This window comes from Styela clava, chromosome 4, assembly GCF_964204865.1.
Source record: "Styela clava chromosome 4, kaStyClav1.hap1.2, whole genome shotgun sequence".
NCBI lineage: Eukaryota > Metazoa > Chordata > Ascidiacea > Stolidobranchia > Styelidae > Styela > Styela clava.
In genome coordinates this window covers 21,227,589-21,255,212 of record NC_135253.1, presented here as the reverse complement: position 1 = coordinate 21,255,212, position 27,624 = coordinate 21,227,589, and the positions used below count along the sequence as shown (strand labels likewise).

The following is a 27,624-nucleotide window of genomic DNA, read 5'->3' as shown; positions in this document are numbered from 1 at the left end:
TTTATATTGGGGACGGACATCATAACAAAATTGAAATTGTAAAGGGACTTTATGGGGACCATGTATTAGAAACTATTGATGGACATCATTTATTGTAATGAACTGAATAAGTTTCTTGCAGTTTTGTTATATATATATATCTGAAATATATGAGGTAATTGTTAGATGGGACTCTTTTCATCAAGTAGACACTTATACGTGAAATGACACTATTTTTGAATTTATCGAAACAATTTATCACACCATGGAGAATATGGTGAACATGTAGTTTGAACTTGAGATCTTCAAAATGCGTATTCAATAGATCTTAGTTAAGTCCAATGCCCCAATAAATAGGTCACCTCATAATTTTCATACCTATTTTCGATTATCCCGTACGCTATGCTTGCACTCCTACAGCCTTGAATATCTGAAGACTTTTTTTCTTTCGATTTCCAGGTTCGAATGCGAAAACCACGTTGATGAAACATTCTGCCCGATTGATAATAATACGTTCTTGTGTTATGATGGAAATAAGAAAATAAAACAACATCAACTCTGTAATGGTGAGTAAGCAAAGTGAAAGTGTAATAGAGAATATTAATGTGAGACGTACTAGTTTAGGTCTCAATGAAAATGTCGCGAAATCGCATTTAAAAAATGTGCTGAAAATTTTTGGGAACGGCATGGGCCCCAGAACCCCCATTCCTCTGGCTGTTCCCATGGCTGCATATGTCTTCAATTCCACCACTCATACGTTTAAAACTCTAATATGACATTTGTATAAATCTCATGCGACAAAAACAATGTTCACGTTGATGTTTCCTAAATGCTTACATCCTCATCTGTTCAAAGTTACATGTATCAGACTGGACAAAAAAAAATATTAATTCAAATTGGAACTGGGTAACTGGAACTGTATATGACTCTGATTCCCCAGCCGACACGTTTACAACTCTTATATGTAAACAGTGTGAATGTCCATGTACCACACGCAACAAACAGTGTTCACTTTATTACTTTAGGCCCAGAAGACTGTGACGACGGATCAGATGAATTATATTGCCACCAGATAAACGATTATTTCTGCAAATCGTATCGAAGATTCTTCCGTGATGTCCAAGGTATGTTTTCTCTTTGAAATATTTGGTTTAGTCCTGTATAGTAGGGCTACTCAACTATTTTTACTGAAGATCCGCAGACAAAACTTCCAAGTCGAGTCAGATCACTGCTTATCGAGTCTCAAGTCAAGACCGAGTCATAGGAAATTTCTATAACAACAAAAGCAAGGGTTCATTATGAGCAAGGAGATTCTAAAATTTCTACCTTGCTTTAAGCAACGTTATTCTAAAAGTAAAGCCAGGATATTGGCAATATTTGCTTTGGTATCAACACAGCCTATTATTAGTTATTACTGATTGTTCCAATACAGCATTGATATACATGGTAATGGTATATTAGTGTTTCACTGAAATTTTGTCGCTCTGTCATAGACTAACCAAAAATTTCTCCGAGTATAAAGTAGGTGAATGAAGTCTTTTCATGGGTTAGACGAGTTGAGTATTTTAAGGGTGTCTCGCATCTCCGCGACATACTACTTACATTATGAAAAATAACTTTAAATGTTGCTAAGGACCATTCAATCACCAAGTATTTAATCAGTCAGAATGAACAAAGGAATTTTACTCAAATGACTAAAAACTTCAAATTCAAATATATAAAGTTTAAGTTTGATTTTAATTGGATTAATGCCACTTCGCGTTCAAGACCAACTTCTACACGCTTTTTGATTTCTACAGATTGGGACAACGCTACCGTTACGGAGCAAGAAGTGTTCATTCCACCGAACGTTGGTAAGTTGAAGTTAACATATATTTAACGTTTTAGTTTAAAAGGCAAATTCGTCAACGAAAGGCATGAAGGTTTAACTTATATATTCGATCCTCCCACCCGGATAATGCAAGATTGTCCTTGAGGCGCCTCGTATACAAGATTTCTAAGAGCAATTTTTAGAACTCAATTAATAGCGGTACGAACACGGACAGAATGGTCTCAAACGGCTAAAATCTGTTTAAAGGTTTACTTCTGCGGTCACTTTGGTATGCGATCTCGTTTGTTTAACGTAATCCCATGAACACGAAAATAAGCCCTAGTGATATTTTTCGAAGAAAAATTGAAATAAAACCCAGTATTTTTTCCGAAAAACACGGCAACGTCATTGATATCACACAACCGCTGAGATCGATTACCAAAGTAGAACCGTTTATTTCTAACCTTATCATTTATTCTCTTTAGTTCTCGCGTTTGATAGGCCGTTCTTCACCCATGCATGTGATGGGATCCCTCTTTGCCAGGGACTTGATGACGAATGCAATAACGGTTGTCCGGTTGAGCACGAATACTGCAAACATGTTACAAGAGGTTTCAGGTAGCGTCATTATTTTCCTTCATAGATATCCTAAAACTTTTCTCTAAGAAATACAGTATAGCGATTCCATATCCCCTTTTCTCGTCTAAACTTGTTTTTACTACTTAATTCTGAACAAAGCAATCCCAAGCGAGTAGTCATACGTATGCAGCTGCCACTATCTGGGAGGTTCCCAAGCATTTGCGTTCTTTATTTGTACACTTTGGATGAGATGATGTGCATGAAGTTAAACTATCCAGATAGTTACAGCCTAAATTTTTCAATGGCTCGAGATTAAAGTTTATTCTAGAGCAAAGGGGGCCAACACGTTGATGGAGTGTCACCGATTAAGAGGCCGATCGCTTATAGTTTTGAGTCGACTTGAAAATATGATTGGAACAAATATTTTGAAACTGGTATTCACGTACCGTATGTTTTTTGTTTTAGGACAGAGGGGTAATTCATTTGTGTATGTGATTTTGTTATCGATCACGTGATCATACGATTCTGGTCGATCTCAGTTGAGGATTTGTGGTTCACCCCTTTTTGCAAAATTATTGCTTTCGTGTTTTGAGCCTTGGAGTCTCTTATACACTATATTTGTAACCTGACAGAAGGGTACACGTGTCTTGAATACCTTTATTGAAAATTAAGTACTCCCATAGTATGAGTACCGGGTCAGGGTTACGCCGATTTTTCTTATTTTAGTTCAATTAAGATTTCGAAGACTGTCTGTGTTAACCAAGTGAATATACCCCCTGCCCATAGGCTTCCGTTCCTTTATACAACTTGGTGTAAATTAGGCGAACAAAATTATTTACCTCCATATTGGTATACATACTTCTGGAGCGCCGAAAATTGCATGTTTGCCGTCTTACTATTATCTCAAAAATTATTTTTGTAGATGCCCCAACTCAGGATCTCTTATAATCGGAGTTGAAATTTGCGATGGAAAGCCAACGTGCAACGATATCGCCCCTGAAGTATCCGTTGATGAGTTCGGATGTCCAGGAAGGTAGGTGCCACCAATGTATTTACATTAGGACGATCTCGCGACAAACGAAATGAGCGCCCGTTTTAAGTAATAACGTCATGTTTTGTTTGTTTATTTTAAATATTCATATGTGGGGTTTGGAGTTTTTGTGTCATTTTATTCGATTTTGTTACCGCATTTTCTGTGTGGAATTCTGTTATATTTTGTTTTCATTCCTGTATGTCACTATTTTAATTAAACCAGAGTTTCTTTCCTTTCTTCGATGAAATTTATTCGTAATTTGACTCGGAAAGACCTTACGTAAAGAGCGCCTTTATTCTCCCATCAATCATTTATCCGCGTGAAGTGCTTTAAGCTTTACCTCCGTGTATTTGCCGACTTGACCACGCATTCTCTGTTCAGGTTCTACTGCCACAACCGAGGAAAAACCAGGCTTCCGATCCATATCCCTATAGATGGAAAATGCAACGGCAAACAGGTACTATGAATACGTAAACTTACGATAGGGTAATACCAATAGAGCAGTGGTTCTCTAACGGTGGAGCGCGCCCCACAGGGGGTCATAGACAATTCTTTGAGGGAACTTGAAGCTAATTGAATATAAAAATAATGTTAGCTTTGATCTTGGCCGCCCCATATCGGATATATATTTACATTTCTTTATTAGTTACACGTATTTGAAACGTGTTTTTTGAATAAAACATACTTCCGCCTTACTATCTGGTATTTGTAGCTTATTGTTAGCTAGTTATTTTTGAGGTGGGACGCTAGACTTGACACTTTCAAGTGGTCGCGGCCTGAAAAGTTTGAGATCACTGCACTGGATATTTTACAGAGCATCGACCTCCTTGTTGCTTAGAGTTGAATAATCAGAAAAATATCAATTGTAACGTATAAACTGATTCTAATGCAGCCGATGAAACGTTTTTTAATCAGACAATTGATAAACATCCACATAGAAGCACTGTCGGACCGTTTGGGTATCTAACTTGCGGAATATCGCTGGAAAAGTTCAGAGTGTTGTGACACAGTATTTCTGTTACCTAGTTCTAGTGGGATATTTTCTTGGAAAAACTGGTGTGAACTATCCATTTTCATATAAGCTCTTGGCACTTCACAACTTTGCTCAATTTAATTCTGACTGAGTGCGCGTGATCTTGCTTTTGGGAAATTGTCCTAAAAATGTATATTGTTATCAAGAACCATTTTTTTTCACCTAAAATAGTCTGATCATTCTCACTTACTAGGAACCCAAACAAGCCACAACTAGGCATATAATTTTTTTAGGGTGTCTCAAAAATATCGTGTTGTACTTGTATAGCACACTCAGAACAGTGAGACAACTATGAGGAAAATGGTGTGTTCGCCACAACATTTTTGAAGTGTCGTTTTATTCCTATCGTAAATGTTGAACAATATATAACAAATGGTGTTTCTCTAAATCGCTTTTTCACTTTTCCCAGGAATGCGACGACATAAGCGATGAGTTAAACTGCAGCAGCACAACTCATTTCTACTGTAATGACGAAGGCTCAACGTTGTTTGTCCCTATCGATCAGGTTAGAATTCAGCGTTTCCCAACCTTTTTTTGTCGCGGACTATTTTTTCACCGGCGAAAACTTTTGCGGACTCAAGGTGCATTTATTTCATCCGTACTCCGTGTGAAGAAGCAATAAAATCAAACACAAAAGAATTTTAACGAATTTCAACAATGGCTTTTTTTGTCGCACAATATTCAATCCATGACAACGACTAGAATTTAAAATGTCTTTCTATTTTAATTTAATTGTATTCATGGTAACTCGCGGTTGCGTCGACTTTACGACAAGATGAAAGCATTACTTTTTTAAAATGCCACGGCAATCTGCGAACACAATAATGGGAGAATATATTGCCCGATTAGTTTTGATAGATATTTTTTGCGATCTTGCGAATTTGTTATCGCCGTTAGGAAAATCCTACTATCTTCTATAAATTTCCAGAAAGTACAACTTAATTTAGTACTTATTAAAAATATATTTAAAGTATATTAGTAAATCAAAAATACATATTCATCGCCTTGTTTCATTATTAATTTAATTGTGATCATTTTAATCTGCGGTTGTGTCGACGAAATAAAAGCAATACATAGGTTTCAGTTCCTTTACACGCCTCGATGTAAAGTAGGTAAACAAAATTAGTTACCGGTACCTCCATATTGGTACACACACTTCTGGAGCGCCAAACGATCTATATATACATTTCGTGTACAATAACATTGAAAAAAGTTCATTTAATTACTCATAAATTCTTCTTATATGCTTTTTATTTTTGACAAAAACTTTTTCTTCCAGGTTTGTGACGGACGGATAGATTGTAAAGAGGGAGGCGACGAATGCCAGAATTGTAATCCAAGTCCTTTCTCTGATGATAAGAAATTAATCAGCTCAAGAGTTTTGATCGTTTTTTTATGGATAATCGGTAAGATTCATATGTGCTGCCAAGGTCACCGAGTCAGGTTCAAATTCAGATATTTATTTTCGTCATGCAAAACCAATATACGACATGAAAAAATAAAAATCATATAACAAATTACGGAAACGGATATCGGCTTGTTGCAGTTGACGAGGAGCCGCAAAAGACTCAAAAAGGCACCCAGTCAACTACACCTTGTAGCTGAATTGAAGTAGCAAATATAGCAGCGGTACAACTCAATATTAAACATTTACTTAATTCGACACTGTCATATAAAAAAGGGACAACAAAAAGAATACGAAATAAACTACGAAGGCCACAATGACTATCAAATATTACCTAAATATTTACTTAATTAGACTCAATCATACTAAAAGAACAACAAAGTTTCAAAATAAACTACGAGATGCCACAATGACTATGGCGTATCAGATGGCGCAACAGCAGAGTCGGGCAGAAAAATTACAAACCGTCTTAAAACTACGTGACTTTAAAACGATCCCAGTTCCGATCTCAATCTAAAAACAATTTGATTTGACTTGACCTTTTGAATTCTGAAAAACTTTGACAACGAAAACTTTTGCGCGAGATTTGAATATGTTATCAGGGCTGTCGTTAAACCGGTGAAAATATACTTGAGACACCTAACTGTAAGCCATTTGAAAACGAGTAAGAAATAAATGATCAAAAGTACGTGTTATAAAAGATAACGTGATACCGATTCTAGACTTTATTAAACATAAGAACACCACTACCACAACTTAACACTGTAAACAGTAGAATGACACGCAAACAACAGGGTATGTACCACGACAGAACTAGGGTAATCAAGAGTATATATATTGTTTTTCTAATATTAACACTATAAAGAAACGCTAACACCACAATAGGAAAATGGGGAATTTATATAAAAATGTTGGGAACAACTGATTTAGAGTCATTCTTATCAGTTCAAATATTGCAGGTACTCTCTCGGTTGTTGGGAACACGAGTGTCATCATTTACCAGATAATATGTCTTGTTCGACCATCTGGGAATCAGTCGCCAGTGGCTACAAGTAACAGAATGCTTGTTCTCAACCTTTCTGCTTCTGATTTGCTTGTTGGAGTGAGTATGATTTATATTTTTATTGTTCAAGAATAAAATTATCTTCCAAAAAAATGCTCAAAAATGTGCACGAAAGTCGCGCCTTGGATTAAGCGCTTCCCTTCTCCGACCAAATTTAGACTTAAGCATTAAGATAAGGCTTTGTTGTTTTTCTGGACGCGCACTAAACAAGTTCAATGACGTCTAAATTTTGTATCTCGACAATGACGTCATATTGTTTTAACTATGTCGTCAGATTACACTTTAATACAGACTTTAATCTATCTACATAAAGAGATCGTTGCAACTATTCAGAGGTTCTGCTTCTTTTAGATTTATTTGGTTGGGCTCGGAGTGAAAGATGCGACGGTGTCAGAATATTGTCTACTTGATCAAGAATGGCGATGTAGTGTGACGTGCACAGCACTTGGCTCTCTCGCACTGATTGGAACTGAGACATCGGTGTTTATTCTGCTCATTATGACGGCTTATAGACTGTATCTTGTTGTAAGGTGAGGAGATTCAGATTTTCATTTTCATAATGCAAAACCAATACACGTTGAGAAACAAGAGAATAATGCTCAAATATATGGACACGAGGGCCAAAACGAAGTAGTACAAAATGTTTTACAGCACGGGTAGTCTGACCACCAGATCCCTTAGATGTGATCACGGAACCATGTCACTTTGCGCATTTTTTTTATGACATCATTACACAAAACTTCGAAAGGAAAAACGAATCTCATATAGCCCACAGATACTTTTAAAATAAATAACAGTAATATTTTTTAGCGGTAATAATAAGCTTTGCCTACTCAAAATTTCAAAGCAATTGGTCCCGTAAAGAGTAGGTAAAGAGTAAAGCTATTCTTTTATATTACAACAATAACCAAACAATATATGTCCAACTACATGTAACAAATTTAAAAATGAATGTCCAAAATTTCAATTCCGACTCCGGGAAATTCAATAATTTGACACCGGAAATTTAAAAATACGACTCCTGTTCCAACTCAAAAAAAAAACATGGCAATCATCGACTCGACAACCCCGAAATATACATGATCAATGGTGAAACCTTGTTCGATTCACTTCATTGTGTTTTATCACTCAGGCCTTTCAAAGCTCAAAAGCTTCTGATCATCGGTATATCTATCGCTCTGGCCTGGACAATTTCACTTGCCCTGGCGTTCGCACCTTTGGCTTCAAGCGCTCAAGATTATTTTGTCTCCTGTGTCTGGTGAGTAGAAATAGTGGTGTTTTTAGAGAATAAAAATATGACTTTAAGTGATTCAACAGGTTGCCGCTGACAAGTTGACCGGAGGGTAATTTCCTGGCAAAAAGTGAATATTTACAAATAATTCGTGATCTCTCTCGCTCTCCTTTTATTGCGCCTTTCCTGAATGGCTAATAAAAACGATTTGATTGATTCGCTGATTGCTGCACACTGACACAAATATATTTCTATAACGTTTAGTCCAACCAAAGATAGACATGCATAATTCAACTGTGCGTGCAGTTGTTACCACAGAAACACTTTCGTTAAAAAATAAAAAGCCTTTTTGATATTTCATAGAAATGAAATAATCTCCTGGGTTAGAATGATATATATCTGAATTTGTGAGAACTATTTTGTGCTAATATTCGTCAATACATTTTTAAACTTCGATTTTTCACAATAATTTGCTCAAAGCAAGGTCACGCGCACTTTCTCGGAAATAAAAAGAGATCACTCCGAAAAGTTACGGGAAACGGATCTCCAGAAGTATGTGCACCAAAATAGCGCAAAACCTGAACATATTATGTGTACCAGTTTGAGATTTGACTTTATGAACATCCTGTATATATTTTAAACAGAATTAACTTGTATCACATCACACAAACAAACTTCTTTACTTCCAGGTTTCGAAATCACCAATTTATGGGAAAAGTCTGTCGCAAGGATTTGCAGAAATATACTCAGGATCTTGTACTATATGAAGGGAACAGTACCGTCTTTAGTAACATTGTCGAGTAAGTTACAGAAAATATATTGCTCAAAATGTTTAAATCACGGTCACGTGATGCCATGTGAGAGTTGTAAACAAGCATGTTCGAGTGTCATCTGCAAATTTCTTGTCTTTCGTGTTCGTGGCGGATATTTATTGAGTTTCTCTCAAAATGAATTTCTACCTACGTGATACTTTCACTGTAATGTATTTTGTACAGCTAAGACTTATTTAATCATCATAATGTTATCGGTAGGGTACGCATTTTATAATTTCCGAAGTTTAGCATAATATTGGTTCCAACTTTATAGTAAAAAATCTCACATTGTTGATATGAAATTCCCTCTCATTTTCGTGACCTGTTATAAACTATATCATATTCTCTGATGCTAAAATTTCTTGTTTAACGTTTGAATATACTTTTTCAAGCGCTTAAATTCTGCTGGGACTAACTATATATCATTTTTCCATGCCTTTTCGCCACTGGATCCGTATGCGCATAACGCAAAGATATTGTAGCAAGACTGAAGATAAATATTCAAGTTACCACTCTAACATACATATATTTCTGTAATGTTTCGTCTGGCGAAGATCAGACTTCCCCAAACATACACGCAATTTCAAATTCTGCTGTAAAAAGACTGATATGCCACGTGTGATCATGATTTGTCCTTCTTATATTTCAGAACCGGATATACTTGGGAGAACATGTTTACAGCCATGAAGCAGCTCAATTCATCCTATGTTCCTGAACGATACTTCGGTTACTATTCCGCACATAGTGTCTGTCTTCCTCGGCTTTTCCCCGATCCCCAAACTGACAAAGTTTGGGGATATTCTCTCTTTTTGATTCTGATCAACTTCTTTGCATTCGTTTTTATCTTAGTCAGCTATATTTACATTTACAAGTGAGTAAATTGGTAACTGAAATAATATTTGATAGAATTAAAATTTAACTATTTGTGGAATAGATTTGCCAGTAAATTATTTGCTGGCAAGCGCTGCCAAAACCACATGGCCACAGACGTTAAAATCGGCTTGTTGCGTAGGCGTGAAAACAATATCTAAAGTACAGTGGTGGCATGTGACTACCAGTGATATTTGTCAGTTCAGTCAACTTAAAGAAAGAAAAAATATACCTATAAAAAATAAGTTTTGCTCTGACTTTGAGAGGATTTTATGTGAATGCACTACCACTAATTTTTCCACTCTTCGCTTAGATCACGATCTTGATTTGAGAAAATGTAATTACAAATACCCTGACAATCTCTTAGTTTTTCTTATATGGATTATTTGACGGCTGCAAATGCCTTTTTTCGGTCACGTATCAAAAAACTAGTTTATGATATGCGACGTATATATGATGCCCCTCTATGTTAATGTTCATACCCTCTTTCTATACCCTGGAACACGCAATGCAGGCAATACGATAGCATCTTGAGACAGAGGGAGTAATTAAAATTGTTTCAAGGCGGTTGATTCTAAGTAATTTAACGCGCAGTGACACAGAAAAGATAAAATCCCCACTTAAATCGCAGAAGATACCGAAATTACATAGATCTATGGCGGGGCATTGCGCACAAGCAAAGGCCGATGTACGAGAGACTAGAGGCACTTCAAATCAATACTATTAGGGAACATCTACGCCACATCGCACTACCTTTAACAATTGATACAGACACGGCAAGTCCAGGCACGAGTAAATTTATAAATCTTCATTAATGACCTATAATTGATAGATTTGTTTATTTAGTAGATGGGATCTTGCAGAGCTGCAGTCCAAAACTCACAATTATTTCAATCACTGTTTTTATTTCCAGAACCACGACAAGTGGCAACATCAAGAAATCTAAATCGGAAGATCGAGCTCAGGCTCTTCAGAGGAAAGTTACTCGAATTGTTCTGACAGATTTCTGTTGCTGGATGCCGATTTGTATCATGGCCTTTATCAGGGTTTCAGGTGAATATTTCAATTATTATTAAATCGTTATGCAATTTGACTGAGAAACACTGCAAACATGGCCGGATTTAGACGACGCTATTTGTAAGCCCCCCTATTCGACAATGACGAAATAAGACCGATAGAATCCATTATGACGACATATCAGTCTTTTATGTTTGTTGAATAGATGGTGCAAGAATAAATTATTACCCTGAATAAAAGTTAAACACAAATCAGTTACAAATTTTATATCGTTTTTTGTTTGTTCTGGAACACGCCTTTAAAATTTGAAAACGACTCAAAAATGGATATGAGTTTAAAATTGAATGTTACAATAAGCAAATCGTATTCGTATGCTTGCTTGTGGGCGGAAAAGAGTTGATTAAAATAACTTTTGAGGCCAAAAACAAGTATAGAAACGTTTATTCCCAATTATGCAATATCAGAATGTCTATATGTCGACCCAAAAGCTCTCGGTGGCAGGAGGCCATTAAATGGAATAGGGAAAATATAATTATCATCTGCCTGCATAACAGCCCCATAGCTCTCAACTTACGGAGCCTACCAATGGCGATATACCTATTCATATTTCTAACTCAAGCCAACAAAACTTTAAAATTATTTCTCCTTGTAATCTAATTGTTCAGCTTTGTCAAAGCTTTCCATAATCGGGGTAATTGTTCTCTTATTAAGCAATTTTGCTTTGAATAATATTCATTCTAACTCCAGGCATCCAGGTACCAGATGAAGCTTATGCTGTGACTGCAATTATTCTCCTACCGATCAACAGCGCAATGAATCCGTTTCTCTATTCCGACATTTTGGATATAGTTTGGGAAAGATTGCTTCCAGTCAGGTAATTATATTGTCGATTTAAGTTATAGAGTCCTGCTGGTTCAAACCCAAAGCACGAAAACAAGAGTAAGCCAGGCCAACCAGAAAGATTCCGGACATCAATAAGAAGTTTTTGCTGACGTATCAGTGAATGCAGCCTGGTTTCGAGTAACATTGTCAAAAAGTTCTCAATAAAAACAATACATATATATATATTTGTAAAAAATTAAGAAATTGATGTCATTTTTGTAATGTAATCAATCCATTTTGCAATGATTCCCAACTTAATTCAGCGTTCTCAGACGGAAAGAAATTTAGGGGAGAAATATGGGAATATTACTTCGTGTTCCATATAGCTTTACTACCGTTTTGTTTAATTATTCAGTATTATTGTGTTACATATTCATGGACGCGACATAAATTAATAAAACAATGCAAAATCCGGAGAGTGAACAAGCTGAGAATCTTGAAAATTCTAACAAACAACGGAAACGGAGTTTTTATGCTTTGTGAGGGAGAAATAAAGTGACTCAAACTAGCCAACGGGAGGAATTTGCAAAAAAGATTTGGAACGGCTTATCATGATTTTAAACCCTAAATATTATTGGGAGAACCTGTTGGCCGGGTTGGGCTTAGCCGCTGGACATGGTCAAATGATCTAGCATCAAACATCCGCGCTAAGACGGATGCCGCTATAACCTATCCAGAATGAATCTATCAAGTTCTGTAAGATGGTAAATTTATTCGGCCGTGCCAACAATTTGGCCTATAATTGATGCCAATCTTTTTAAAACAGGAAAATTGAATTTTGCAAATTACCTTTTTTGTCTTTTCAAAGGAATTGGTTCAACAGCACGAAATGTGGCCAAAAATTGAAGAAAATACAGAACAAAAGACAGAAACAGAAAAATAAATCAACTCTGGGAGCGAACTCATCATGTAAGTAAAGTATTTGCTTATTATATAGTGCATTGCATTATTGTTAATGAAGAAATTACGAATTGGCGCGTTAGCAAAATGTTAAGAACACGTTTGTTCTCCAACCCACTTTATATACCTGCTGTCCAATTGCGGTTCCCTATACTTAACACAACTCTTATGCTCAACCTGACTGTAGTTTCTGTCATAGGACTATGTCACCGTATTTACTCACTCTTTCTGGGTGGATAAATGGTACTCCCGTAGTATGTGCAACAAGATGGCGGACACCGGATCGTAGTATGCGTACCAGGTTAGGGTTAAGCCATAAATTCAGGTACAGATACTACGGGAGTCTCCCCCCCCCCCCCCCCCTTCAAAATGCAGATTTTTGTTTATTCAGGGACACTGTATTTTTTTTCATGAATATTAGTAAAATTCTTTTGAGATTTTGCTGATATTACCATTTGATTTTTGTGGTCGTATATGTAAGCATTTTCCTATGTTATTGATAACCGATTGATTTCAGATAAAACTTTGCAACTGAATGGTTTTTTATCAGTCGAAGTTCTCGTTTACAACGAAGCTTTTGATAGTTTGTAAGAAAGGTAATAGATGTGCGTGTGTGATCATATCACGTCATACTTCAAAACGTATTCACTGTCTTACGTAAATTAACTTCAAACCTCGCTGAAGTCGAATATACCAGCTCTTGTGAAAGACCTCATTTGACCCCATTTCCAAATATCGTTGACTAGATGGCTTGTCACGTCTTTCGCAACCCCTCTTCAACTGAAAATAGCCGATATCCGTTTTTGTAATTTGTTACATGTATTTTATTTATTTATACATTTTTTAGATCTCATATTTGTTTTTCACGACGAATAAATATCTGATTCCCATCTGAGTTGTACATAATTGTTGTACACACAATCTTCTGGCTTTGCGCCTTGATGTTCTTAACTGTTCATTGGTCTGTTTTTAGCTGATCATTTCACATCAATGTATTTGATTCATTCAACATGTAATGCCGTGTTTTGTTTTTATCATCTTATATTGTCAGTTTTATTACAAACGCATATTATAGTTTTAGCAAGGACATATTCCAGTTTGGATGGCGCTCTTGTTAAATAAAGTGCGGGCTTTCTAATAATCAAACAATTTCTTGTGATTCTTACTAATACATCCACGCAGGATTTACATTGCTTATATATTATTTTTATTGGTGCAAAGTCGGCTTTTTTACTTCGTTGTCACATTTTAATCCACTTACAACACGGGTGCAGATCATTGGCGCAGGAGCTAAAAGCAATTCTGGGCGAAAGCCTCTGTTTCGCGTCTCGCGAGTCAATCATTGAGTTTAATCTCATTGAAGGTTAGATAATAACAGGACCTTCCATTCTGAATTTAGATAACTCGCGTCACTTCTAGTCTTTGATAAATGGTCGAGTCAATAACTCGGACCTTTTCGGCACTGTTGTGGAGCACCCTATTGGGTAATTTACTATTGTCCCGGAAAAGAAAAAATCTGTTTTATGCCCGGTTTCTAAAGGGGGTTTGTCAGTACGATACACTATTTTCTACGACAAACTATTTTCTATATGACAGGTGATACAAAGTCAACAGCATTAGGATCGGGGCAACTCCCACAGCACACCCATTATTGTGAGTTTACATCTCGTTTATGAATTGTTCATTCAAATCATATAGATACAGTATAATTCCACTATTATTTCGGTGCTCCAGAAGTATGCGCACCAAGATGTCACACAACCTGAATTCTAACAGGTACACACCTATGTTCAGGTTGTGCGCCATCTTGGTGCGCATACTTCTGGAGGTCCAATTTTCTCGATATGGTAACGACACACATCCCTTCTTTCTGAAATAATGGATGCAGCAAAAAAATTTGAAAAGTTGCTAAGATGATATATTATTTTTTTACTTGAATAAAAAGTAAAATAAATATCTTACTGGCTAGAAGTGTGAAGCATGGTTTTCTCTATCATCGAGTTAGAATAGAATTTAAATATTTATCCCGGGGAAGGAAAGCCGATACGACGGCTTAATCATATATTGATCCATATTTATCCATCCCTCTCGTCCATATATCAAGCCGACCAGCGGTTACGTGAACCACCCTGTGGCAGCGAGGAATCCAGCAATCTTCTCGCACATAATTATCCTCGCACAGGATTCAAACCTGCAAACCCACGCAGGTACTCAGAGGTGGAAAGCGTACTCCTAACGCCGCCACACTGCCAAGCCACAGTACTTTATTAATACCAAAAAAAATTAGCAAAAAAATGAAAACGAGACAAAACACACCGTCCGATCCAGAACGCAGCAGTAATAACATTTAATTTTTAGAGTCTTCTATCATAACACAAATTTACGGAATTTATTTGTATCTGTTATTTTATTTCCAGCAAATGTTTCACCAGAGCTGAAATCAGGAAACGGAAGAGAGAAACAAGATCGAGTTTATTGTGAGTATTATTGTGGCATGGATTGTGAATAGACCTCATACGTATAGCTTTAATGTAAACAACTAACATTATCTAAGTACACATGCTTCAATGACATACTACATCTTAAAAAGAGGTTTTCTTTTGTATCGAACTCACTTACAAAAGGTTCCTTCATTTCATAAAATATATGAATGTCAGTACTAAGTCTGGGCATTTCGAATCGAATCGAATAGTAAATTATTCGAATCGGTTCAGACGATAACTTCGAATCGCCGCCATCTTGTATCGAAGTAAATTCCTCAATTTTTTTGTAAAGCCGTATTTTTAAAAGAAAATTCTGACATATGATTCTTATTTTCCTAGTGAGTTATTGATGAAATATGGTTCTTATTGTGTGTGACAACTCAGGGAATTGTCTGAGTAATAGATTCAATGTTTTCAGTAGAGGCTTGGTTGACCCATCGTAATAAAAAAAGTCACGTACAATTATACATTTTCAAAGTTTTCGAGATTCGATTCGATTCAAATGCTCAGCCGAAGACTCACTACGTAAGCTGCATTAACATGACACGTTTAACATGAATCTATTACATATCTTTTATAAACGACAAATATGACGCCAGCAGTCAGCATAGGCGTAGCCATGATAAGGGATTGGCTGAGGGTCCATACCACCTCCCCAAAAAAAAAATTCAATATTTTTTTAATGCAATTTTGCGGCATTTGCTGTAAGGCATAAATTCATACGCCTCCTGCAACATCATTTTGCTCTATGCTTAAACGATTTACTGATAACCAGACGTTTCTGGCTACGACCTAGGCAGTCATCTATGATACACGTTACCCAAAGAACAGGTTTGTTCATTATCACAGAATTTCAAAAACGGCGTCGCCCGAACCTGTTGCATCCCAACGCTGGTCTTATCATATATTTCTAATAAATTGAATATTTCAATTAAACTGATCAACCGGCGAATCGCGGTCGTTGGGTGACTTCCTCCAGCATAACACTCCATGCATAGGAAATAATTTACTGCTTAACTTTTCTCGAGCCCAACCTTCCATTATGCAGTCTTATCACCTTTCTTCTCTATAGAAAAACAACGATTAATGCTATTCTAACTGTTAGTTAGTCACAGTAAGGTAATTCATAGTAAAACTAGGTAACCAGTGATTTTTCCCCTCTGGTATTTTTTGGCAGCTCGTGAAAGTTTTTACTTTGTGGAAGCCAGTGTCACGTTCACTTGGTATTATTTAGCAGCCTTTATTATTTGTGTACACTCGTGTTTATTTTACAACGCCATGTTGTGTCCACCTCCTAAATTTGACAGCTTCCATTACGTGTCCAGTCCAACATCTTACTTGATAAATTATAGTGGAATTGGTGCAACTCATTTGCCAAGATCATTCCCGGATAGACGAAAAGCCCAAAAGAAATGACGAAATCTTATTGGAACTACAATCAGGTCCATAAGGGTGTTTGAAATGTGTAGAGCACGGGTGTGCAACAGATGGCCCGCGTGCTACAACCTAGCCAGCAAAGCCGTTTAGTGTGGCCCTGAGTCAACACTGAGATTTTTCCTACCAATCATGAAATCCTAATCTGATAGTTTATGTATGAAAGACGCTCACATGGATAAAAATACATAATGTTTTTTACTCTTGTCGCGGCGCTCTAGAGGTGTGTGTACCTATATGGAGATAACTAATTTTGTTCGCCTACTTTACATCAAGTTGTGTAAAGGAACGGAAGCCTATGGACAGGGGGTGTATTTACTTGACTAACACAGACATTCCTCTAACTCGTAATAGAACTAAAATATGAAAAATTGGAATAAAATTATGGCCTAACTATAATCTGGTACACACACCACGGGAGTACCCTTGTCGCTGCGTTTAAATCTTTTAATGCTACATTTATTACTGTAAGGCTAAGCAATAGCCGCATCAAGTTTGCCTCCCTTCTCCGCTAACTTTTTGTGTAGCCCAGCTAGATATCTGAAGTTGGTTAAATGGCCCACCGACAAAAACGTTGCACACCGCTGATGTATGGCTTGTAGCTGAAAAAGTGATTTTAATAGCCACGAGGTAGGCTATATTGATGTACGTTTGCGTGAAAACCTTATGCAAGAACTGCCGATATGAGAGAGGGTGAGATCTATTGATTAAAGCATTCTCGATAACATGTTATAGGTTTTTATGAAGAGCCCTCATACATTCACTTTGAACATAGATGCGCTTGTGAACAAGCACTGAAATAGGCAGTAAAAATGGCCGCTGGCTTAACGTTTTGAAATGACCGGTTTGGCATTGCTGAATCAGTTTTATTTGAGCATGAGGTTTTCTAGCAAAAGACACCAAGTCGATAGAAAATGCATGTTTACCAGTTTAAGGTGCATTTAGAACTGGATGGATGTGCAAAATTGCATTGGGTGTTGACTTAATATTTTCACTCTTGTTCTGAAATTAACTGCGTGAATTTTTCTTTTTCCTAATTCACAACCTATTTTTTATGGTTTCGAGTTATTTGTATATGAATTCATGATTAACCTATAATATACTGACAATGATTCTTATTAAAATATTTTCACGAAATTGCCCAAAATCATCTGATCAAGCAAATTTACGAATCATCAATAGAATTTTATCACGTACTTTACCGATTGCGAAATATAAATGCGATCTTACGTTTTTTTTATGAATTCAATATTTATTTTACGAAATTGCGTGAAATTATCTGAACAGACGAATTCAGTAAATTTCCATACAAGCCTTGTCGAGTAATTTTCAAACTGTTCAACATTCGTGTGAATTTACGTTATTTATTAATAAAGACATAATTAAGCTTGAACAAATTCACTTGACACTCGTGAGAGTATTTTCACGAAATTGCGCGAAATAATCTACACAATTTTTTTTTTATACAGCAAGTAATTCAAGAATTGATTCCACATGCGTGTGTTTCACGTTGGATTTTCCATTTATTCTTCATAGATCTCGTAACATTTCCAAAATCCACGTTTATCTATTCTTTTCTTTATTTAATATCGCATGATAAATTCATCATTTGACATGAAAATCACAATTTTCATGAAATATTTTCACGTAATGGCGTGTGAAATTACGTGAATTTGTGATATATTTTGATCGAATTCGTTTTATTTCCTTATGAATTCGTCACATAACCTTTCGGTGACCAGCGTATTTAAGTTAATTCTTTTTTCCAAGATCATTTCAGTTTGAAAGAATATAGAGGAAAAATATTATATAAAAATATTATTTTAAGTATCCAAACTTCCTGCAATTTTATTCTGGTGTGTGGTGTGCGGATTGGGCGCACGTATTCAAACTCCGAGTGAATACCTCTAAGTTTTGTATCTTTCAATTTGTATTAACTTGGAGTTGATCCTGGTAGTGCGCTAATTAGACTCTCAGAAAAGTATTATTTTGTTTTAATACCGTTATACACTATTTTTGTTTTCTTCTCTTTTGATTGATGGGCACTCCTTTTCCTCGAGGCAACAGTTATATCTATATCCTTGCTTAGATGACAAAAGATTTTGGGCCAAGTTTATATACCGCCAACCTAAAGCTGCGCATCACGTTCAGTCCAATAGTATTTACGGAAAACCGGTATGGGGTAATTTTATCTTTTGAGAAATGTGCTATGGATCTTCAAACAACTAAAAAGTGCATCATAACGTTACATTTTTTTTAACACGCCAGGTTTTAGTATTAAGACTCCACGATTTGTAAATTTTATTCCACTCCCTTATAGAAGTCATAATTACCCTCGTTGCTATAAACTTTCAATTTAGTTCGAAAACAATAACGAGAACAAAAATTACTTTTCATAGATGAAGTACAGAATGATGACACTCAGAATGGAAATTCAGCGCAAATTGAAAACGATACGCAGTTATGAAAGACAAGTGAACTAAAACGAAAAAGCATTCCTGATCCCGATTGCCTTCGCTGACTGATCACAAACATCGTTATTCAAACAATTTCTGCTACAAGACGATGAGAGCTGTATGGTCAAGGCATTAGACCTAAATATGTTGCTGCTCATCGTAACAGATCTGGAGTTCAAATCCCATGGCCACCAATCCAGGTTCCAACCCGGATGTATTAAATTTTGGAAAGTTTCTGATTTTCCCATGGTCATAGTTAGTACCTACTTATCGGCGACTTCTTGTGTTGATCTTCCCTCAGAGTGGAAACGCCTTCAAAATTTGCTATTTTGAATCGAAAATGATCGACCATTTTAATGCAGTAATTTCCAATGTCTAACTGTCTGCTCCTACAGAGTAGAAGCGTGGAATGATTTTTTGTCTTTACTAAAAAATAGGGTACCCCCGTAGTGTGTGTACCAGGTTGGGGTTGGACAATAATTTTATTGCGATTATCCCTATTTTAGTTATATTTCGAGTTCGGGGACTGTCTGTGTTAGCCTAGTCAATATACCCCTTGCCCATGGGTTGCAGTCACTTTAGACAACTTGATTTAAAGTAGGAAAACAAGATTAGTTATTTCCATATTGGCACACACATTTCTGGAGCGCCAAAAATTTGATATCCTATGTTTTTGAGTATATTTAAAATTTGGGTGCGATCTAGGGACGTTGGATTTAACGAGTTTGTGGATTCGGGTTTTTAACCCAGGATCTATAACTTGTTGAACTTGAGGGACTTTGTTTTTCAATAATTTTCAAATTTCTGAAAATAAATTCAATCATGGTTTACCAAATCTAGTTTTTAATAATTTCATATTGTTTTCACTTTTCTTTATTTTACTATTACATGGTGCTTCTAACATTGTAAAATTCAGCAATTTACCTAACTTCATTATTGAATGACACGTTGAATAATAGGCTATTCCGATTCAATGAATATTCCTGTATGTACTAGAAAGGTGACAGCCCCCCTCCCCTCCATCCATCCTCCCAAATATTAATAAAAAGAAAACAATTCAGGTCATATTCTAGAGTAGTGGTTCACAAACGTTTTTCTTTCGTGAATAATTAGAAATTACCACTTTGTAGCATCATCAATCATTAGTACTACAATCAAAATTAACGATGGTAACACAAATAAAACGAGCAGTTTTCAATAGTTCTGTGCCTCCCTCAAAATTGTTTGGTGGCCCAGCAGCGGGCCGTGACCCACATGTTGAGAACCGGTGTTCTAGAAAGAGCATAACTTTTGTGAAAAGCATCCTAACTTTTAAGTACTATCATATACATACAGAAGTTCAAGTGTTGAATGAAGTTATTTTATTTATGTAAAAGTAATTGATTTTTACAATTCAAATTATGTGTAAAATTTTGTTTGTTTTCCGCTTCCGTTTGATAGTCTTGTGGGTGCTCTAGAAGTATGCGCACCAAGATGTCGCACAACCTGAATCATAACCGGTAGCCACATACTATGTTCAGGTTATGCGCCATCTTGGTGCGCATACTTCTGGAGGTCCGACTTGTAAATGCCACAAGATAGTCAAAAAATTTATGCGTTTCTTTTTTTCGTCACTCTTTATGTTTTTAACTGGGTTAACAAAACCTTCAAATTATTCAATTGTATGTTGCTTGCTATCTCTATATACATACCTATTAGTTTTATGTATTAATGTTCATTTCACTGCCATATTATTTTTACCAATACAACTTTGCATGATTACAACACTTGAATTTACTGCAACGTTTCCCGAACGTGGAATTATTTCCCAAGGAGGCATTTTGCGTTTTTGTGGAGGAATTTTGCTTTGTATTTGCTGTAGTATTACTTATATTATAAAACTTTTTTATCAATATTTCTATGATACCTATTTATACACACATCATGGATTACTTAATTACTTAAACTGTACGAAAGCGCGAGTGCGACTTGCACATAACACTAAGAAATCACGGGGATAAGCTAACAGAACGACCTAATGGATGTGTACAATCTATATTCGGCCAAACATGGGTCACCAATACATCAGTTATTTGAATTTTAACCGGGTCGAAGGCGTACGATCGCGGTCGAAAACAGGTTGACCACCCCTGATGTAGGCTATAGCCTGAGATAGAGTAGGAAGAAATGAAGATAAAATACAAAGTCACTCCACTCACTCAATTAGAAATATATATAATAGAATAGTTCACTTCATTTAGTGATTTTGTTCCATAAGATAATTGACTTCTAGGGACTTCTAGTATATGAATGGTTCACATGAATTCAAATAAAACAGTAATATTTTTAGTGTAGATTCGTGCCTGAAAAGACTAAGTAAAAAAATAATGTGATAGCTTTCTAGAGACTTCCTCAAAATAGAAAGGTTACCATATACGAGTGTTCCCAAATTAAAACAAAACGAAAGAAATTTGAAAAATCAAAGTAACATCTTTCTTGAAATTATTTCCAAAACAAGAAAGTCCCGAATGACTTAAAAAAAAAAATCAAAATATCAATGTAATAAAACTTTGGAGGGAATATTACTCTCTGTGGGACTCACAAAAGGTTTAAAAGTCTATCTGAGTTCATTAAATGCAAAAAAACAAAAGTAAATCACTCAAATTACGAAAATAATTAAAGGAAGACAAAATACGATACAAAAATTTAATTCACTCAATAACAAATCCCATATGACATCTAAAAGTGCGCCATGATTTTGAGTAAAACTCTGAAATTGGAGTAGAAACTCTGGGTCTTAAGACAAAATATAAGAAATAAAGGTAGCATGCTGGATGCATCTCCCATATGGCATAAAAAGTGTTTCCATTAATAAATCCAGAACAGTAGTATTTGATATCCACCTTTGAATAAAAATAAAACAGTAAAACCGTAGGTCTAGCAAAATAAAAGTAATAGCCCTTTGTCATATAATAGTTATCCCATACGTCATATAGAGACGTTCCCATGTATTAATATGAACAGCAGGTTGGGTGAAAAATTGCGCCTCGTAGGACTCAAAAACTAGTTACAATAAAAATAATCGAACCTCCTGAAGTATGCGCACAAAGATGGCGCACAACCTGAAACTAGGTTATGTACCAGGTTAGGGTTCAAGTTGTGCGACATCTTGGTGCGCATACTCCAGTAGTACTAAATAATCGCCATCCAGCGACCTATTCCTCCTTAAAATCAGTTGTTGCAAATGCAAAAACAGAAAAGTAAATCACTCGAATTATTAGGGGTTTTCTAACAATTTGAAAAATAATTTAATGAAAATGAAAGAAATCAAAATCTCAATCAGAAATTGTGAAAATATACTAAAAAACCAGATACTATTTCAAGTAAAATTATAGGGTTGGTTTAATTCTAAAAATATTCAACAAATCATCTAATTAATTTTGCACAAGTGTATTTCTGCTCATTTTTCGATACTTTAATTGATTTCTTTTTCTCATTTGCATCCTTAGAATCGGTAGCACTTTGTTTAGCTTCAATGGCCTTAGTAAAATAAGGCTTTGCCTTTGAATATTTCTTCAGCTTCAAATCAAACGATTGGATTTCACAACTCACTCACGAATTTTCGACGAAAACACACAAGTCAGCACACGCGTCGATAGAGGGTGACAACCCGAATTTTCCAAATTGAAAAGCGCCATAAGTTTCGTTTTATGATGATCCGGGACCGATTAAAAACGCTTTTTTAGAAATTGCAAAACGCCAAATTTTGGGTGCTACCGTAGTATACGTATACCAGGGCATCCTCTCTTAGAATTGTTTGCTTTACTGCCTCAACATTGGTACGCCGTACAGTACTAGTAAGTGTTGTACGAACAGCTCAGATTTGTGAAATTTACAAAAAAAAAGGAATCAAAACAAAATATATTCGGGCCCCTTACCACGCATTTTTGTGTCCACGGATTGTAAAGATATTTTCTGAGTAGAAATGCTTTCACCTTGTCGTAAGTCGACGCAACCGCGAGTTACCATTAACACAATTAAATTAATATAGAAAAACATTGGATTGAATATTGTGCGACAGAAAGCCAATTATACACTGAAAAAGTCGGCTCTTTTTCCGAACGCGTAATTGTGGCGAATTTCCGTTTTTAAAATTCGTTACAATCCTGTTGTATTTGATTTTATTGCTTCTTCGCACAGGTTGCAACAAACGCACGTTGAGTCCGCAAAGGTTTTCGCGGGTGAGAAAATAGTCCGCGACCAAAAAAGGTTGGGAAACGATGCTTTAAACGTTTGGCATGATATGAACAGGTATCCCGATACCAGTTCAAATATTATCTGCTTTAAACGTATGTTTTGGATCAGGGGTCTCCAACTCAATATACGTCACAGGCCACTTTGTGAAATTAATCGACGACGCGGGCCACAAATCAACAAATTAGGTACAAAATTCATACACAAAAAATAACGAACGAAATCCGAGTATATTTGTTGAAATTATACTTGAATCTTACACAAAACGAGACAATTCATATTCATTTACTTGTGCTGAATATTTGGCACCCTTTTGTAGCGATGAGAGACTCGATGTTACGTTGGTTTGCTAGTCGTAAGACAGCATGCAAACGCTCGTCTGTTAGTCGTGAGCGAAAGGCTGATTTGTCACCTTTAATTGTTGAAACAAAATAATGCTGCTATTACTTCACAGGCCTTCAACATAAACTCTTTAATAAAGCTTCCTTCAACGAAAGAACGCGACTATTTCGCAATCATCTCACTTATGGAGAAGCTTGCTTTCACTGAAGCTTCACAAGTTTCGTTTACGTCTGAAAAAAATTCTCTGTTTCATCAGTGAAAATTTTAATTGCGATGCCTTCTCATGACGAATTGTTTCAGTATAGGGATGGTGTTTTCCCCCTGCGTAATGAGTCGTAATGTCATCGAATGTTGCATTCCTTCCGAACAGCAATAATTGCAAAACATATGAGACACTGATCCTCGGTATTATAATTTAATACAAAATACATATCCTCCCATTTCTCTTGAAATATTCTGTGCTCTTCCCAACATTTACGCTTCTTGAACATTTACTTTTTTATAAAAAGTTTATAATATTCTAGTTTTGCTTTATCTGCACATATGCAGAATTAATGATAATAACATCACACTTCAATGATCTGCCGGAACTTGTTTATTTCGTCAATGATTCAATCTACAACTTAATTATTGTGTTGTATTACAATAGAGTAAAATGTGAACGTGTTGAAGTGGAATAACAGTGGGAAATTTTTGTTTTACGTTTCTCAGTTTATCGTACCGGACTCTTGATGTTAAATAACACGATAAAACTCATAGTTGACATCGTACTATTTTAGTTTTTTTCTGGACAAATCTCAACCCTGACGCCGGCCGTGTTGGGGAACTCTGCTTCAGGTTAATGACGTTTCACACTTGCGAGTTAAAGCGATATGTATTTTTAGTAAGGAACGCAGAACTTCTACGATGCAACATAATTGCGAAACGCCGCTGCGTGACGAAGTAATTGGGGAACGTCGTTGTTTAACTCAAGTTCGCGCAGCGGACATGTGAAGAATTGGAAAACATTGAATAAAATACCTTATACAATTTTACTCATGCAGGATAAATTCAATCTAATGATACCATTCGAAAAAAGGTCCATGTTAAAACAAGGACAAATCGAAGTTTTTGTTATTTAATTCGAAGGCTTTTTCAAAAAAATTTCACGCTTCTCAATTTTGCCGATGTTTGTACGATAATCGCGACATTTTATCTCCACCTCATAATTATAATTAGATTTCTAGATTGTTTCTCAAACAACTTGTCTAAATATAATATAAGGTTAGTGAGATATGAGGTTTCGAAGTTGCATAACTCACACGGGATAATAAGATGGATAACTATCGACACTTTCACTTGCTGCTGCGAATGTTTGGTCTGAATTATTGAGCATCGTTTTTTTTATTCAACTGTTTAATGATCGCAGATCGCAGGTTTAAATCACTTAGTTGGGTGTACACAGGATACAGCGATAAAACTCTAAACCCAAAATGGCGGGTGTGACGTCACACAAGCGCTCATAACGTTACCAATGGTTGTCCTCACTTGTGTTATAGTCACCTTGCTAAGTACTAACGATACACCGCGCTTCCAGCTGTGGGTGTGCCACGTGACGTCGGCGGCACCAGCTAATCGAGAACAGTCCAATCAGACACGCCCTTCTTTTTCAACGTTAGTAACCTTGAACTGACAAAATTCGGCAGCAGGGGCGCCTGAAATGTTGAGAAATGAGACTTTGCTAACGTGTATCATCCGCACGAAATGAATGTTTCCCCGATCTTTAATCCTAGGCTCTTTCTTCCTATATTTTACCGGACAATTATTCTCATTACTTTTCCTATATTGGGAGCAAGTTAAAACCCACGAACTGGGTTTACATTTAAAAACAACCATTCGTTCAAACTATTCAACCACTTGGCATTGAAGGAAACGGATTAGTCTGAATAGAATCGTCACAAACGCTGCTTTCTCGATCATCACAAACTTACAACACACGCTCAACAAGCTGACAGAAACACGAAAGACTCTTCCCCGACTCGGCGTTGATTACCCCGATAGTTATCTAGTTATAAATTTCTGGACATTCTGTATTTGTCTGCAAAATGCCCGCTATCTGTTACTCTCTAACTTGGCAATTGAAAATTTTAGACTCCACTGCCCCCCCGGTGAACAATTTAGGCTACGCACCCGCATGGATGTATAAATTTTCTAACGCTATTTCATGATCGTCCAAGACCTCTAACATGGTCCGAATGCCAATTAAAAAGATTACAAACAATACTGTTGTAGGATATTTTCTAAGCAAATTCATTTTCTCCGTTTGCATTGATTTTTTCTCTTTGCAAAACGCTGAATGATTCATGGTCATCAGTCAATCTTCTAAAAAATGAAAAGCATTTCATGAGTCTGCTGTTATGATTTCAGATATTCATCTCCTTCGTCGCGCGAATTTATGAAAAAAATACAATTTTGACTCTCAGTTCAGATTTTGTGTTGAGCTTAACAAAAATAAGAAGTTTTTACTCGATTTATGGCTTAGTGTTGAGTATGAACATAACAGACTCGGCTCTATCTTGTTTGGACAACAATAAACTTACTGGTGGTTGAATTTATAAACCAATGATGTAGCCCAAAAGTGGTCCGCATGCTGCTAGCGATGGAGTATCAATGACATTTATTTCTTTGTATCGAATGAGGGACGATGGTAATTGTAGGAATTTAAATTTCTGTTTCATAATAATAAAATTTACCTCTTTGATAACATAAGTGGAATGCTCCGCAAAATAATGGAGACACACAGTCGTCGTCGTCCAAACATTCTGCGTTGAAGACAGATAAGAAATATATTAAAAATGATACATTTGGAACAATCAGGCAAACCTAATATCGTAGTGCAATAAGTGGTGATCGACGCGATTGATATATTCTGAATATGAAAATGGTCGATCTTTAATTTAATTGAGACTCTAATAGTAGAATGTTGAGTAGCGTCCAATTTTTTGACAATTGCATTGGTTTGTGTGATAGGATGTAAATGATATTAGTACCGCACTATAAAATAATTTTTGAACCGAAATAAGCTATATTTTATATACGATTTTCATTTGATCATTTTCAACCCAATCATATTAGAATTTACCTATGCAGTCATATTCTGAATCGCAAAATTCTCCATCATCACAATCTTTGTTTTCTACACAGTCTGAATAAAATAAAAAACAAATTAGAAATATTCCGTAACTAAGTTGTTCACGACGATTTGATAAGACAAACATCGGTCATTCGGAATAATTGGCGATCGATAGTTTCAATTACATCTGATTTGGGATTCTATTGAATATGGAAAAGATGTATGGAGTGAAACAATTCATTTAAATCACGGCATCTGCGATATAGAAATTTTACTGCAAGGTATATATATATGTGTTGCAGCGGGTGCCTCTACTCATATGAAAGTTTTTAACGAAACTTAGAGTTCAGGTAGGCGTTTGACATTGATAAATGAACAACGGATTTTGGACATAAGTATGAATGATGTCTCGAAACACGAGACAAAGCTTTGTATGTTCTTTTTGTTTAAATTATTCTATGCATTCAAATATGGAAAATTTAATGGATAAATATAATCCAGCAAACTATCGCCCAGACCTGATTCTTCGTATTCTACTTCCTCAGATAATGTCAACATTACAGCAGCCGACAGCATGATCAATACAATAAATCCCCGCATATTGACTTATAAGTGTTGAAGGTTTAAAGGGTTTTTCTCAAAACTAGATAAAATGTTGAATTGAAAATAATATAACTTGAAGAATGTAGGAAGTTCGCTATAGTGACTGCTCGAACAGAGCTTTATTTAGAGCGGAACGCCTCTGAAAAGTCGTATGAAATACAGATGGTTGTTTGAAAAAAAAGCAGGAAATTCAAAAACTTGTGAATATTTTTTGCTGATTACGTTCATGTACAGAAAGAGATTTAAAACTAACTATTCTACTCTGTACTCGATGAGCTGCCTCTTACCCAGCGAACAAACTGATGTTCCCTGCTCGATGTATTAAGAATATATAGTCTTTCTACATA

The 27,624-nt window shown here is 36.0% G+C and overlaps 1 protein-coding gene and 1 long non-coding RNA gene across 5 annotated transcripts in view; one reads left to right on the top strand and one right to left on the bottom strand.

The window, feature by feature from the left end:
* Positions 1 to 20,893, top strand: part of LOC120326832 (uncharacterized) — a 38,083-nt gene extending 17,190 nt beyond the window's left edge. For all 3 annotated transcript variants that reach the window (XM_078111451.1, XM_078111450.1, XM_039393184.2), the window contains 19 exons: positions 439 to 545; positions 1,005 to 1,103; positions 1,779 to 1,832; positions 2,275 to 2,407; positions 3,291 to 3,401; positions 3,783 to 3,858; positions 4,844 to 4,939; positions 5,714 to 5,840; positions 6,799 to 6,941; positions 7,254 to 7,432; positions 8,035 to 8,160; positions 8,823 to 8,933; positions 9,595 to 9,816; positions 10,729 to 10,868; positions 11,580 to 11,706; positions 12,523 to 12,623; positions 14,211 to 14,267; positions 15,032 to 15,091; positions 18,931 to 20,893. In XM_078111451.1, the coding sequence (XP_077967577.1) occupies positions 439 to 545; positions 1,005 to 1,103; positions 1,779 to 1,832; positions 2,275 to 2,407; positions 3,291 to 3,401; positions 3,783 to 3,858; positions 4,844 to 4,939; positions 5,714 to 5,840; positions 6,799 to 6,941; positions 7,254 to 7,432; positions 8,035 to 8,160; positions 8,823 to 8,933; positions 9,595 to 9,816; positions 10,729 to 10,868; positions 11,580 to 11,706; positions 12,523 to 12,623; positions 14,211 to 14,267; positions 15,032 to 15,091; positions 18,931 to 18,998 (2,137 nt within the window). In that variant the 3' untranslated portion in view covers positions 18,999 to 20,893. The remainder of the gene's footprint in view (positions 1 to 438; positions 546 to 1,004; positions 1,104 to 1,778; positions 1,833 to 2,274; positions 2,408 to 3,290; positions 3,402 to 3,782; positions 3,859 to 4,843; positions 4,940 to 5,713; positions 5,841 to 6,798; positions 6,942 to 7,253; positions 7,433 to 8,034; positions 8,161 to 8,822; positions 8,934 to 9,594; positions 9,817 to 10,728; positions 10,869 to 11,579; positions 11,707 to 12,522; positions 12,624 to 14,210; positions 14,268 to 15,031; positions 15,092 to 18,930) is intronic.
* A 4,946-nt stretch (positions 20,894 to 25,839) lies between these two features.
* LOC144421912 (uncharacterized) lies at positions 25,840 to 27,393 on the bottom strand. 2 transcript variants are annotated; one of them, XR_013475027.1, is made up of 4 exons: positions 27,193 to 27,393; positions 26,684 to 26,746; positions 26,295 to 26,363; positions 25,840 to 25,923 (listed from the first exon to the last, which is right to left on the bottom strand). It is a non-coding gene; the product is annotated as an uncharacterized LOC144421912 (long non-coding RNA). The 2 variants fall into 2 exon arrangements; XR_013475026.1 differs by having other exon boundaries at positions 25,908 to 26,042.
* Positions 27,394 to 27,624: the final 231 nt, after the last annotated feature.